The sequence below is a fragment of the Stegastes partitus genome, unplaced genomic scaffold (assembly GCF_000690725.1).
Source record: "Stegastes partitus isolate 25-593 unplaced genomic scaffold, Stegastes_partitus-1.0.2 Scaffold146, whole genome shotgun sequence".
NCBI lineage: Eukaryota > Metazoa > Chordata > Actinopteri > Pomacentridae > Stegastes > Stegastes partitus.
Genome location: NW_007577877.1, coordinates 486,734 through 499,955, shown reverse-complemented (window position 1 = coordinate 499,955; position 13,222 = coordinate 486,734). Strand labels below are relative to the sequence as shown.

Sequence of the window (13,222 nt, the reverse complement as noted above, 5' to 3'; positions counted from 1 at the left end):
GTCATGCAGGGAAAAAAAAAACGGAAGCCATTTGACTGAACCTTGCCTGTTTGCTCGGCTGGTAGCCCAGCTCTGACAGCGTGGATGGACGGGAGGGGTCAGCAGAGGACATCAGCTCCATTTTTTGCCTCCTAGCGAGTCAGTCCAGCCGTGACTTCCATTATACAGCCAACATGGACTAGTGCAGGGGGATATTTTTTAACACTGGCTTGTGTGAGACAAAAATAAAAACTTCAAATGCCTGGAGTTAAAGTCAGATGCAATAGGCTGGATGAAGTGCACATTTAAAACCAGTGCAGATGATATGATACGAGAAAGTTCATTTGCAAAAACTGTTATTTTGGTTCAGATTTTTGTTTTTTTATTTTGTATTCATCTTTTTTTTTTTTTTTTTAGTTAGACTGGTTTGGACTTTTAACTCATATTGGGTGGATTTTTTATTTTTTTTGGACAAGTATAGCTCTTTCTTTCTTTCTTTCTTTCTTTCTTTCTAATTGTTTTTGTCTCTGTTTTGTTTTTGTGCAGTCAAAGGAACATCAATCAAATTGGGGTTGGTTAATTAATAAGAAAAATGTCTTTTATCTGTTTTCAAATGAACTCTTCATGTGCTGCAGCAGCCAGTGTGCTGTAAATCAGGATTCAGAGGGCGGTTTTCATTAACGAGGGGGGACGAGCAGGACGAACTCTTCTCTCACTGCACTTCTGCAGTCGTCCACATCTGGGATGAACTTTGGAGCTGACGTGCGTTCTTGTGCAAAGCCCCTGAATGCTCCTGCACACAGACAAACAGGGTCAGAGCGCAGTTAAGTTTGCACAAACTCCGTCTCTCTGCTCCAATCTAAACACTCTGACTTTGCGCGCAGCAGGAATGGCACAGCCCAGCGGGATCCTGATTAAAGGAGGCAAAGTTGTGAACGAGGACTGCTCCGAGATCAGCGACGTGTACATTGAAAATGGGAAGATAGTCGAAGTTGGACGGAATCTTCAGATCCCGGCGGGGGTGCGAGTCATCGATGCCACCGATAAGCTGGTGATCCCGGGCGGCATCGACACGCACACGCACATGGAGCTGTCGTTCATGGGCACCACGGCTGTGGATGACTTCCATATCGGCACCAAGGTACCACATTAACACTGCTTCTAGTAGGAACTGACCCGTCAAGGTGGACACAGACAGACCCAGACGCTTGGACAGCCTCTCCTTCACATTAAGGGGCGGATGCAGAGTCCCAACTTTAATTGTTTTCACTTTGTTTTGCTGCTTTACTCTACAGGATTTTTATTGAGTTGTTTTGGATTGTAAAAACGCCTGTAATACATCTGTAGTAATAGCAACAGTAACAACGATTGGCATACTTACATTTGAATTAGATTTGCAAGATTTGAGCCAAATCTGTAAATCGTATCCGCGTTTCCATCATCAGAGGTGGACAACATTGGCTCTTGTTTCTCTAAACTCCAAACATTTACTTAAATTACTCGAAAAATATGTTTTTTTTCCCCCTGCAAAACTTAAAGATAGACTCTATAGGTACAGCACGTGGTGTCTCCAAAGTAATCGTATCTCTGAGGGTGAACTTTTTGTGGATTTGCCACCATCCTAAGGGACTGAAACAATCAACTATACAGTAGATGCCAAAAATAAACACAATTTGTTCTACTTTCCATGTTCCAAATGCTGGGTTGTGACTTTGAGAATACCTGCTACCATTACTGGCAGAACTATACACCTTCTATCTGACATGTTGCACATAAAAAGGCATTCAATCAGAATTTTGGTGTCAATAAGTACCAAAAAGTAAAATCACTAAACATGCAGATTGGGACATTTGTATTATATTGTTTGATAACTGTCAATGCATTAATGATCACGTGGAGCAAAGTTTAGTTTTTATTTATTTTGGTGTTGTTTTATCTACTCCAGGGTAGCTTGTGGGTTTCCTCCAAAGTATCAATGAAGTCTTATCTCAACCTATGGTATTACATTGTAGTTTATTTGTTGATTATGCTTATTGTCATTTATCTCAAGTATTAATGCTATTGAATAAATGTATTTTAAAAATGTTTTAAATACATACAAATTGCAGTATTTGCCTTTTAACTAAGGCAGAGTTTAGGTGAAATTGCTTAGAATTTTATGGAACAGTACTCAGTTACTTTCCACCTTTGCTTGCCAGAATTATCAGCTTTCCACACTTACAGACACTGTCCAGTGAACTTGGATATCTACGGATTTGCAGAGAATCTAATTTTCTGTCATTGTTTAAAAAAACAAAAAGGAAAAAAAAAATCCCACCAGAATGACATTTACTGATGCAGTAGGTGCAGGATTAGTTTGTGGTTTTTGGTATTTCAGTTACATCTTTACTGAGGGGCTTCAAATAATAGATTCTATAAAAGCATCTTCCATTTCGAATTGTCTTTACTGTAACTAACATGTGCACATTGATGCTTTATTTTGAAGGTTGTCACTAGAGATGTGTTTCAAACTTGTCTGACTTAACATACTGTTTTAATAAAGGACAATTCACTGTATCTAGAAAATGTGGATAGAAATAGAGTTTTTTGAACAAGGTGCATAAATGCAGCTTCACCTGAGGTAGCATCGAGAACTATGCAACTGATGTTACAGTCTAAATAATAGTCATCATACTGAATCAATGCTGTTTCTGCCATTTTGTTCACCATAATATTCATAAATAATGTAACCTGTACAGGAAAGTTTGCAAAAGCATTTTGTTCCTACATCTTACTCATCTACAGGTATTGATCTGATTAGAGGCCAGTTTGGGAGACAATGTCCACAGTTGCTTAACTAATCTGTACTCACTGATACAGGCTCACAAAACACCGCTGTCAGATAGTGTTTGATGGAAAAAATTGCATAAAAGACCACAGCTTATTGCCGTATATGAAACACCATGCACAATTGTTTTTAACATCTCCACTGTCTTCTCACGTGCCTTTGATCCATGCCTATCATCTGACCGTTGACATCCTGCCCCCTATTCATAGATCCATCCTGTATAAGCATGCAACACTTGCTTATCTTAACACTCAGTTGCTTGATCTATTTTGGATCTTATTACTTCATTCATTTTTACTACTCTATAGTTTGCAATTTTTAACTTATACCTCTATGACCATTTGTGCATTTCACCAGGCTGCTCTAGCAGGAGGGACCACAATGATCCTGGACTTTGTCATCCCCCAAAAAGGAAAGTCTCTCCTGGAGGCCTACGAGCGCTGGCGCAAGACAGCTGATAGCAAAGTTTGCTGCGACTACTCACTGCATGTCGCTGTCACGTGGTGGAGTGACAAGGTGAATGATTAGTGCATTTTTAGCAGAGTAAAATAATTGACAAGCAGGTTTACAAGTTCTGAATAAATCTTAACCACAAATGCTTTCCCTCCACTCAGAGCTCCATTTACTTCTCTGATTTGTTCTGCAGGTCAAGAAGGAGATGGAGACTCTGACCAAAGAGAAAGGAGTAAATTCTTTCAAGATGTTTATGGCCTATAAAGATGTGTTCATGCTGCAGGATGATGAGCTATACGCAGCCTTCTCCCATTGTAGTGCGATAGGAGCTTTAGCCCAGGTGCACGCTGAGAATGGAGATTTGATTGCAGAGGTCAGTACTGTCAAATGTAATTACCTGTTTATTAACTTAAGAGAATGAAGGTACCCACACAGTGAAGGAGTTGCTGTTGAATGTTGAAACATTTTCCCCCACTTTTGCAAAAAAACAACACACTTCCAGCTGAAGTATGCCTTAATGTGCATTAAGGAGAAACAGCTCCAGCAACACATGCCACAGTCACCCACAGCAGCATTCCATTCCAAGCTCAAGCAATTTAGTTGGAATTTAACTAGTAAAAACAGTTTTAGTGTGGTCACAGACTAAATTCTCCCATGATGCTCAAATCTAAACAAAAAAAGCTTACATGCTGTTTTCCTCTCCATCAAGTCTGGTTAGGTTAGATCAAGGTGGTAGGGTCTTTGAGTAAACACACCAGAGTCCAGAAATAATTACTAGTTAATGTTTCACCCCAATGATGGCTAAAGTCCCCTTTCTGTTCAAAGAAGAACACAGTAGGAGTCATGAAAAATTCAGTATTATACAGCAAAATTCAAAACAGAATTTGCACTTTCAATTAAAGATGAGATGAATGAAAAAATCGTGAATTGTGAATGAACAGGCATGTTGGGCAACTAAAACGGGTCAAAGGTTCATATGTGTTGTAGCAACAACAATGAATATTGAGAAGCAGCTTTGACCTCATCCATAGTTTATCCTGAACACCTTCACCATATATATCAGGAAAAACACAGATGTCATCATTAACATGCATTAAACCAGTTTAAGTCTTCCAGTTTAAGCATGACAGTGTTGTTCATGGTGTGTTACTGGTACAAATAGGAAACTAAAAATGCATTTATTGATGCTATCACACAAAGACAAAGTGCCTGTTATTTGTCATAATTTGAATGTTCCAGTCCATCTTTTTTCAAATGTCATAACAAAACAACACCACTAAGGGGCAGCAAATGCTTGAAAAGCACCTCATGGCTCTACTGGGGTGGTAAGAGCGTGAATACTGCAGCTGTTGGTGTGTTCAACGTCTACCCAGCATGAAACTAAGCCACTGATTTGGCCCATGATCCCAATCACATCTGCATTTTTTTCCCCATTTCAGTCTTAAAGAGTAAAAGTATTTGTGTGTTTATTGCAACTACATTTATTGCAAATATAGTCAGCACCTAGCCACTCTCCCTCTCTGACTTGGACAGACACTGTGCTGTGTTAACCTTCCGTCTCCTCTAACCTTTGTCCTGCCTCGTTGTCTGCATCCCCGCTGGCACTCGACAGGGGGCTAAGAAGATGCTGTCCATGGGCATCACGGGGCCCGAGGGCCATGAACTGTGTCGACCGGAGGAGGTGGAGGCCGAGGCCACCCAACGAGCCATCACAATCGCCCACGCTGTCAACTGCCCGCTCTATGTGGTCCATGTCATGAGTAAATCTGCCGCCAAGGTGGTGTCCAATGCACGCAGGGATGGTGAGTGTGTACTGCTGCCACCTGCTGTTTAAAGAGGGCGGGTTGACAGATGATGGCCCTGCGTGGCCCCCTGAAGCACAGGAACCAATAACAGTGCTTATATTTTCCATGCCTCAGATGTTCAATTATTCAGTGTTTCCACATGATTTGTCTTCTTATCTTGGTGGAAGAGCCACTGAGAAACTAAGCTAAGGCTGCAGTTTTCAATCACATTCTGCGACCTTTCTCGGCAGATCTAGTTTTCTCTGGCGTTATCATGTGACACCTACAAATGTAAGTGTTCTCAACAGGCCGTGTGGTGTTTGGGGAGCCAATTGCAGCTGGACTGGGCACTGATGGTACCCACTACTGGCACAAAGACTGGGCTCATGCTGCTGCCTTCGTCATGGGTCCTCCCCTCAGGCCTGACCCCTCCACCCCTGGGTACCTCATGGACCTACTGGCCAAGTAGGTGGAACTGAAAGCCACTAAAAATGTGTAATCAACACGTTTGTGAAATATATATTTAATGTTGTTTGGAAATTTGGCATTTGTATTCTGGAGCTTGTAGTTTTTGGAACTAGAAGAAGATGGAGGAAAAGATACAGGGTGTGAATTTACTGAACTGGTTGTTTCTTTTGACATCACTTCTTTTGTTCATTCATGCATTTTTTTTTTCTATTCTGGAAATCGATCTAGTGATGATCTGAGTGTGACGGGGACAGACAACTGCACCTTCTCTTTGTGCCAGAAAGCTCTGGGCAAAGACAACTTCACCAAGATCCCCAACGGTGTGAATGGCGTGGAGGACAGGATGTCTGTCATCTGGGAGAAAGGAGTGGTATGTCTTCATGATATACCTGTACTTTATCTGACAATGATCCACAGGGAGATTTAAATGTATGATCTGCTATAGCTGCTGTTAACTGCTATTTAGCTGCTTCTTGTCATTATCCGTCTAATTACACAGTTTGCAGTGGGCCGAATATAAAGATAATATAGATCGAAAAGGGCAAATGACAGAAAAATTACAACTTCATTTGTGCTTTAAAAGTCTCAATTTGCATGAATTTGCATCTTAGTTTAATACTTCTTAGTGTGATGCACAGTCATGGCTAATTACTCATTGTGGATTGAGGCCAAATTATTTCAGGGGGGAGGGGGAACAATATCTTTTAAAATGATTAGGCTCTTCCAGGCCACTTTGCTAATATCGAGTTATGAATATTTGCCATGACTTGGGGCCTCGAATGCACACACACACACACACACACACACACACACACACACACACAGCATGCAGCACGCAGCCATTGCATGCTTTCCACTCCCCATGTGCGTGCATGAATTCATATCCTGATGTTTCATGTCAGGCTAATTATGTATACTTTTTGAAAATGTATTGACTGGTATTAATTCTACATTTCTCATATTTATTTAGGTGAAATGCAAGTTTCAGTTTTTGTACAATACAAACAGAAAAGGCAATAAACTCTCGGTGCTGCAGATTGCTGCAGAGTGCAGACACTGCATATTCTTCTCGTTGTTGTGGGGAGAGTGTATCAGCCCGGCCGCCCCAAGGCCACTGGAAAGATTTACTACGTGCAACAGTGCTTACAAATCACACATTAGATGATATTTTGGCAGAAATGAGTTGCTTGCTGCACAGTTAAGCACTGACCTTTTGTCTGCTAATTCTGTATAGTGTTGTCATCCACTGTGGCCCCCTTACTCAAACTGGGAGTGCTTTGTGCGTTTTCCTCCCCTCAGCACAGCGGCAAAATGGACGAGAATCGATTTGTGGCTGTCACCAGCAGCAACGCAGCAAAAATCTTCAACTTCTACCCGCAGAAAGGCCGTATCGCCAAGAACTCGGATGCTGATGTGGTTATATGGGACCCCAAGATGACAAGGTGAGGACCCCGACTCCAGCCATTCAGCAGTACAGGAGAAAGCTTTTGGAACTGAGCAGCAAAAGAAACCCTTCAGATAGCGCATGTATACAGTTTTGAATGGGTGCGATTCCAATGTAAATCCTGAAATACACATCAAACAGTGATGTGTATTTTAAAAAAACATTTAGCTCAGACATTTCCACCTTTTTTATCAGCAGCTTCAACTGCAGATGGTGCTGCTGAAACACTGGGCAAAGATGAAAGCATGTCTTCAGGGTGTCAAGCACTCGGTTAAATAAGAGACGGCTTTAAAGTTTAGTAAAGCATGTATGATGTAGATACAGGCAACTAAAAAGAGAGATGATCTTTCATCTTGTGCTACCTCAACACACCGCACACTAACCCACCACATAAGCTGATTACGTCTGTGCTCCATCCAAAAGTCAGGGTATGTCACCACTTATCTCCAAATTAAAGCATAACACAATTTACATATGAATCAAATTTCACTCAGTGACAAAAAAAAACAAACAAAAAAAACAGTTGAAATGATTAATTCTCTTTTATGTTTGGTTATTTTTTTGGAAAGGATTTTAACACACTTACATAAGCAAGATGCGCACAGCATCAGTGAGACAATGCTGACGGGTCGCGGTGAGGATCTTAAATATGACGAATATTTCACGTGGGAGCTAAACCAATCGTCATAGCACTGAACACGCAGTATTAAGGCTATTTTCAGTAACCGGCTCAAAATATCATAAGACTGCATATAAAAACTGATCATGTCATTGTCTCTTTTCCTTCTTTTATAATCCTAACCAAGTCGCAGATATGGAGCAGATGCTATTCTGTGGAGAATGCACACAGACACAGAGGACAGTTTTCATTCCACTAGCGTCTGTACTGTAGCACACTGGGGCTTATATAACCCAGAACGGCACAGCAATGCTCTGTTTGCTGGAGGATCTGGGCTGAGCCCCTCAGGGAGGTCACTAACTGCTGATGTGAATTGGAGAAGAACACATTACACACCGGTGTAATTTCCTGTAAATGAATTCACTGGTAACACAACCAAAAAAAAAAGCTTGTGTGCAGGCCGGAGAGCTTCACAATTATTGCCATGGAGTAGTTTACAGTATTTTGATCCTCTCAGGCCTGACGTCCCCGGACATCACCTGTTCATTTAACTGTCCATGTTCTGTCTTTTCTATGTGTGCATGTCCATAGATGTCATAATGCCTTTCAAGCATGAGAGCGCCTCATGTTTGATTGCTGCAGCCGTGAATTCATCTGTGAAACTGCGTAATTAATTGCCTGAAGCGCAAGTGTCGCTTCATAACATCCGGGACCAGGGGCCACAAACAGTTGCATAACCGCAAACGCCGTGGAAGCTCACTCGGTTGCCTTGTTTTTTCATAATTGGGCTACTTGAATAATGAGGACACATCTTGTTTTTGTCAGTGCACAGTAGGCATGGTGTCTGGCAGCACAAATCAACAGGAAACATACGTGAGTCTGTGTAAATGGAGAAAAGACGGGTCCGGGGGGAGAGGGGGGGAGTAATTCAGTGCATTTCAAGGAAGTGGCTGAGTTTGACTTATTTTACTGTTCCCTGCTGATTTTGTCTTTTACTCAGATAGGATTTATTTGTTAGGCATCATCAGGCTGTACTGTGCAGAGCATTTCATCATTTTATTATGAACAGATTTTGTGCAGTTCCCAGAAAGCCCGTCGAACGCCCCAAGGAGAATATGTATTAGCTTACAACTGCTACTATCCATGTGGTGGAAGCATACTGAGTCTTTACATAAACTGGCTGTATATAATCTATCATTTCATATTAACAATGGATTGTGTAACTGTTTGTATATGAAAGGCATTGCTGGTAGTGATAAATCCCCAGAGAATTATGAGCAATCAGGTGCAGCTCCACCACATACATGTATTGCAGCTCACACTTGTAGTTGGTTTTTTGCACTTTGGTGCCTTTAAACCCCATTTTTGTCAGTGCATAAAGCTCTTTTCAATCAAACAACCCAATCTAGCCTGCTCAACACCAAACTGCAGAAAGGCAAGCTAGCTGCTAATGTAGCTAGTCAACACAGGGCAACATTTAGCAGCCTGTTACTTTCAGGAGTAGGAGGACTAATGTTGCAATACACTGTAATGAGCTACAATGCAAGCGAACAGTGGACTTCACTGCCATTTGCAGCTTTTGCTAATAACTTAAAAGTACAGAATGCATAAGCATGATGGACAGTGTCAATAACCTGCAATACCACGACTGCCATCAGGGGCTGGGTCCAAACAGCCCTGGCTCCCATAGACACCAATACTACACACAAAATTAGAGATCGCAAAAGATTATTGTTCTACAGGTCAAGATATATATTTTTGTTATTTTCCCTGGCCAAACCCACATATCTGGTATTCCAGCAAATAAATAAATAAATCTATAATAATTTTGATGTTAAAATTGTCACCAGTCTATCACAGAGCTACACTTAGAGACAGACAACCAAGCACACTCACATTCACACCTACGGACAATTTAGAATCACCAAATTATGTTTTGGGACTGTGGGAGGAAGCTGGAGAACCTGGAGAGAACCCACGCTGCACGGGGAGAACATGCAAACTCCACGCAGAAAGATCCTGTGTGTCCTCACCGGGACGCGAACTGGCGACCCTCTTGCTGCGAGGCAAACCTTGCAGCCCAAAAGTAGCAGCACAAATCTGAGAAAAATACAAAACGCCAAAATTAGCTATACATGCTGTTATATGCATGTAAATGGCTTTGTGGTTGGTATATTATTATACTATATAATATTGTTTTCATATGACAAGTGCATCAATGTTTTAATACTTTTGTAAGCAGTAGTGATGCAAGTTTTTGTATTATAGTTTTGAAGCTGATAATGCATTTTAAATGTAGAATCTCGATATGCAAGGTAACGCGTACCTATAAATACAGACTAAATGTAGGATAAAAAATATCTTAAATTATGTGCTTTGTTTAGGCTAGTATAGTTACATTCCAATGCTGGCTGCATGAAAATGGGAAGAGATTGTTTAAAGCTATGTGCAGTCCTACAGGGGAAAAAAAGTGCTGTTGCTGTGATGAATATCCAGTCTACAGTGTGGTGCTTTGATGGAAATGTACAAGTCGTATGGTATAAATCTTGAATAAAATCATTCCTGCCATAGATAGATTTACCAAGAGTGTTTTCAGATAAATGATTTAAATTATTTTAATTATTTCTGTCACTGAACTCCATCGCAAATATGCTAAATTTATTTTGGTGAAAACTTGAAAGTGCAGCCTCTGTTGAGTTCCTTCATCAAAACTCATTCATATTCATCATCCAACTCCAGCGTGCACAGTCAGTTTTGTTATATCAGGATACTGGCTATGCTGCAATATTCTGTGGCAGTGCTCATGCAGCATTGGATAGATGCCACAATAATGTCATACACAGCGTTGAAAATGTTGAGGTGCCTTTTTATTGACTGAAAGAAGCTTGGATTATTTGCTTAGTAAGCCTTTTAGAAAAGAGAGCATCACATGAGCAAAAGTTGTAAATAATACATCATATGGCTCATTGCTGTGCGGTGAAAGAGCTGCAGCAACTCGATGCTGAGTATGAGTACGTCTTGGCCTGATTCAATCAGTTACAGATTTGAATGGAGCGCATTAAGATTCAACAATGGTTTTACATTTTCTTTCAATATTACCTCATTTCTCACAATTCCTGCGTGTGACCACTAAGTTTAGTAATAAAGTAGCTGTCTATAGGTGTTTTCAAACCTCTAGTTGTATCTTTGTGACTTGGTAGGAAAATATCAGCCAAGACCCACCACCAGGCTGTGGACTACAACATCTTTGAGGGCATGGAGTGCCACGGTGTCCCTGTCATCACCATCTCCAGAGGCAAAGTGGTCTATGAGGATGGGCAGCTACATGTGTCTCCAGGCCACGGCACATTCATTCACAGAAAACCCTTCTCGGACTTTGTTTACAAAAGAGTAAAGCAACGGGAGCAGGTCAGTAAAGTCCCACAAGTTCCAGCGATGCAAAATAAAGCCACATTTAGTAATATGTCACTACTCAACACAGGCTTCTTTACACCATGTGCCCTAAACCGTCAGTGTCTGTTTGCTACTAGGCCCATGAATTTTTTTATTTTAAAAAAAAAATTATATATATATATATATCCTATGAAAGATCTGCAAAAGTTCTAGTAATGTTTTGAACAGGAAGATTTCTTATAGTTCTCAAAATGTCTTTTTTTAAAGGCAGGATGAAACTCTCAAAGATACTCTAAAAATGTTGCCCTGAGAATGTCTTTCCTTTGTTATTATGTAACATTGTAATAATGTTTTATAGAAGAACTTTCTCAACAGCAACATCCCCAAAACATTTCCAGAATATTGCTGCCAAATGTTCTATCTTTGTTATTTTATCAAACTGCTAAAAACAGTTATGATATTTTTAAGGAGGCTTGCAAAGGCCAAAACATCTATTTCATAGTTCAGCTCATGACCCTCTGCAATACCACAATTGGTCATCACGATTTTTACACCAATAAGGTAGATATAATAAATACTGGATTAGCTTCACGGGGGCCAGGAGACTGTTTTTATAATGACCTGTAATCAGAGCTAGGCTAGCTGTTTCACCCTTTTTCCAATCTTTATGCTAAGCTAAACTAACTGCTGGCTGGCTGCTTTATATTTACCGTAGAGACATGAGAGTGCTGTCAATTTTCTAAACTAAGTGTCAGGAAGAAAACAAATAAAAGTATTTCCCACGATGTTGGTAGGTATGTGTCAAGGTAAAAGTGAATATGGGTGTTACTTTGACACAGTGCATCTCCAAGATTTTCTAGAATAATCATTCAATCAGCATCCAAAATTACATTTAGAGGACACAGCAAAAAACACCTCTCTGTAAAACAGCTTCCAGAGAAAATTTAAACTTAGGTTGAATTTGAAGCAGCCAAGTCTTGATGAGGCATTGTAGCTGCACAGAGGTGACTTAACCTTTCTTTCTGCTTTGTATTTGGCCTGCAGGTGGGAAAACCTACAGCTGTGATCAGAAAGCCCTATGAAGGCAAAGTCATTTCTCTATGAACAACCGACTGAGAGCATGAAAGGCACTTTGAATCTCCAGCTGTGTCTCCAGTACAATCCAGAAACTACCAAAGCCGCAAACAACTGAATGTTGTTTTCTTCACAGATAAACCTTCTCTGAGTGGTCTCTATATATTTGAAATGGGACAGTTTCGCCACATTTCTGCAGGTGATTCAGTTATTTAAGTCACCGTGTACAGTACTGGTGGGGGTGCATGTGTTGGCCTGTAGGTCAACCCTGACCAACACCTATAGGTCAATGTTCTTCTGGAAGAGAACACCATGTTGCATTTTCTCAGCTGTGTGAGGTTTCCAGGTCAGCTCTGCTCAGTACACAGGTCAGTAGAAGCCACTCTGCTGCTGAATCTACTCTAAACTTTATTATGTAATCAAGTAACTCACTGTATGCAGTGAAAATAGGCCTTATGCATGATTTCATGGTTTAAAATGTGTTGTGATTAGAAAAGATGATCTTTTCATACTGTGTTAATTACCCAATAAAATAACAGCAATGCAATAAAGAGAATTTTTTTATTGTTTTACCCTATTTTCTTAAACGTCATTGGTTACAAGACTGCTGTTTCTCACCCAAAAGCATCCTCCGCCTTTGATGAAATATTCCCTAAAATACACTGACATGCATGAAAGTATTTAGATTTACTTCACTGACCCAAACTGACTGCGTGTTTGCATATTCAGCAGGATCTCACATATGCGCTCCGTCTATGCCCATGTATGGACTGCACGTACGGTAAAAAGGTCCGCGGCTGTCGCTGAGCATTATGTGGCAGCTTCCTATTGGGCTGGCATGCTGCCGTGGTATTATGCCACAGGGCCAGTTGAGACATAGTGTGAGCTTATCAGGTTGCTACACGGGTCAGTGCCAGCGTGTGAGTCACAGAAGGCCTACTCATCCTTGAGCTAGCCCACTTCCTTCCTCTTGTCTCTGACAGCGTGCCGGATGGTGGGGGGACGACTGTGTATGGGATTGTACAGTCCAAACTGAATATATGTGAAAACGGTGAAATGGGCCTTACGCACTGCGTTGAAATCATCAGTGGAATATTCACTCGGCACTTACTCAACTTTTAAAATTAAGGGACTGACTCACATTGAATATTGAATAATTCCCCTCATTCTAGCTGACATTA

General features: G+C 40.8%; 1 protein-coding gene across 1 annotated transcript; it reads left to right on the top strand.

The window, feature by feature from the left end:
- The first annotated feature begins 791 nt into the window (after nt 1-791).
- dpys (dihydropyrimidinase) lies at nt 792-12,550 on the top strand. Its single transcript, XM_008279182.1, has 9 exons — nt 792-1,120; nt 3,164-3,322; nt 3,453-3,632; nt 4,872-5,061; nt 5,352-5,508; nt 5,740-5,881; nt 6,811-6,953; nt 10,775-10,982; nt 12,012-12,550. The coding sequence occupies exons 1-9, from the start codon at nt 869-871 to the stop codon at nt 12,069-12,071; spliced, it is 1,491 nt and encodes a 496-aa protein (XP_008277404.1). The 5' UTR covers nt 792-868; the 3' UTR covers nt 12,072-12,550.
- Nucleotides 12,551-13,222: the final 672 nt, after the last annotated feature.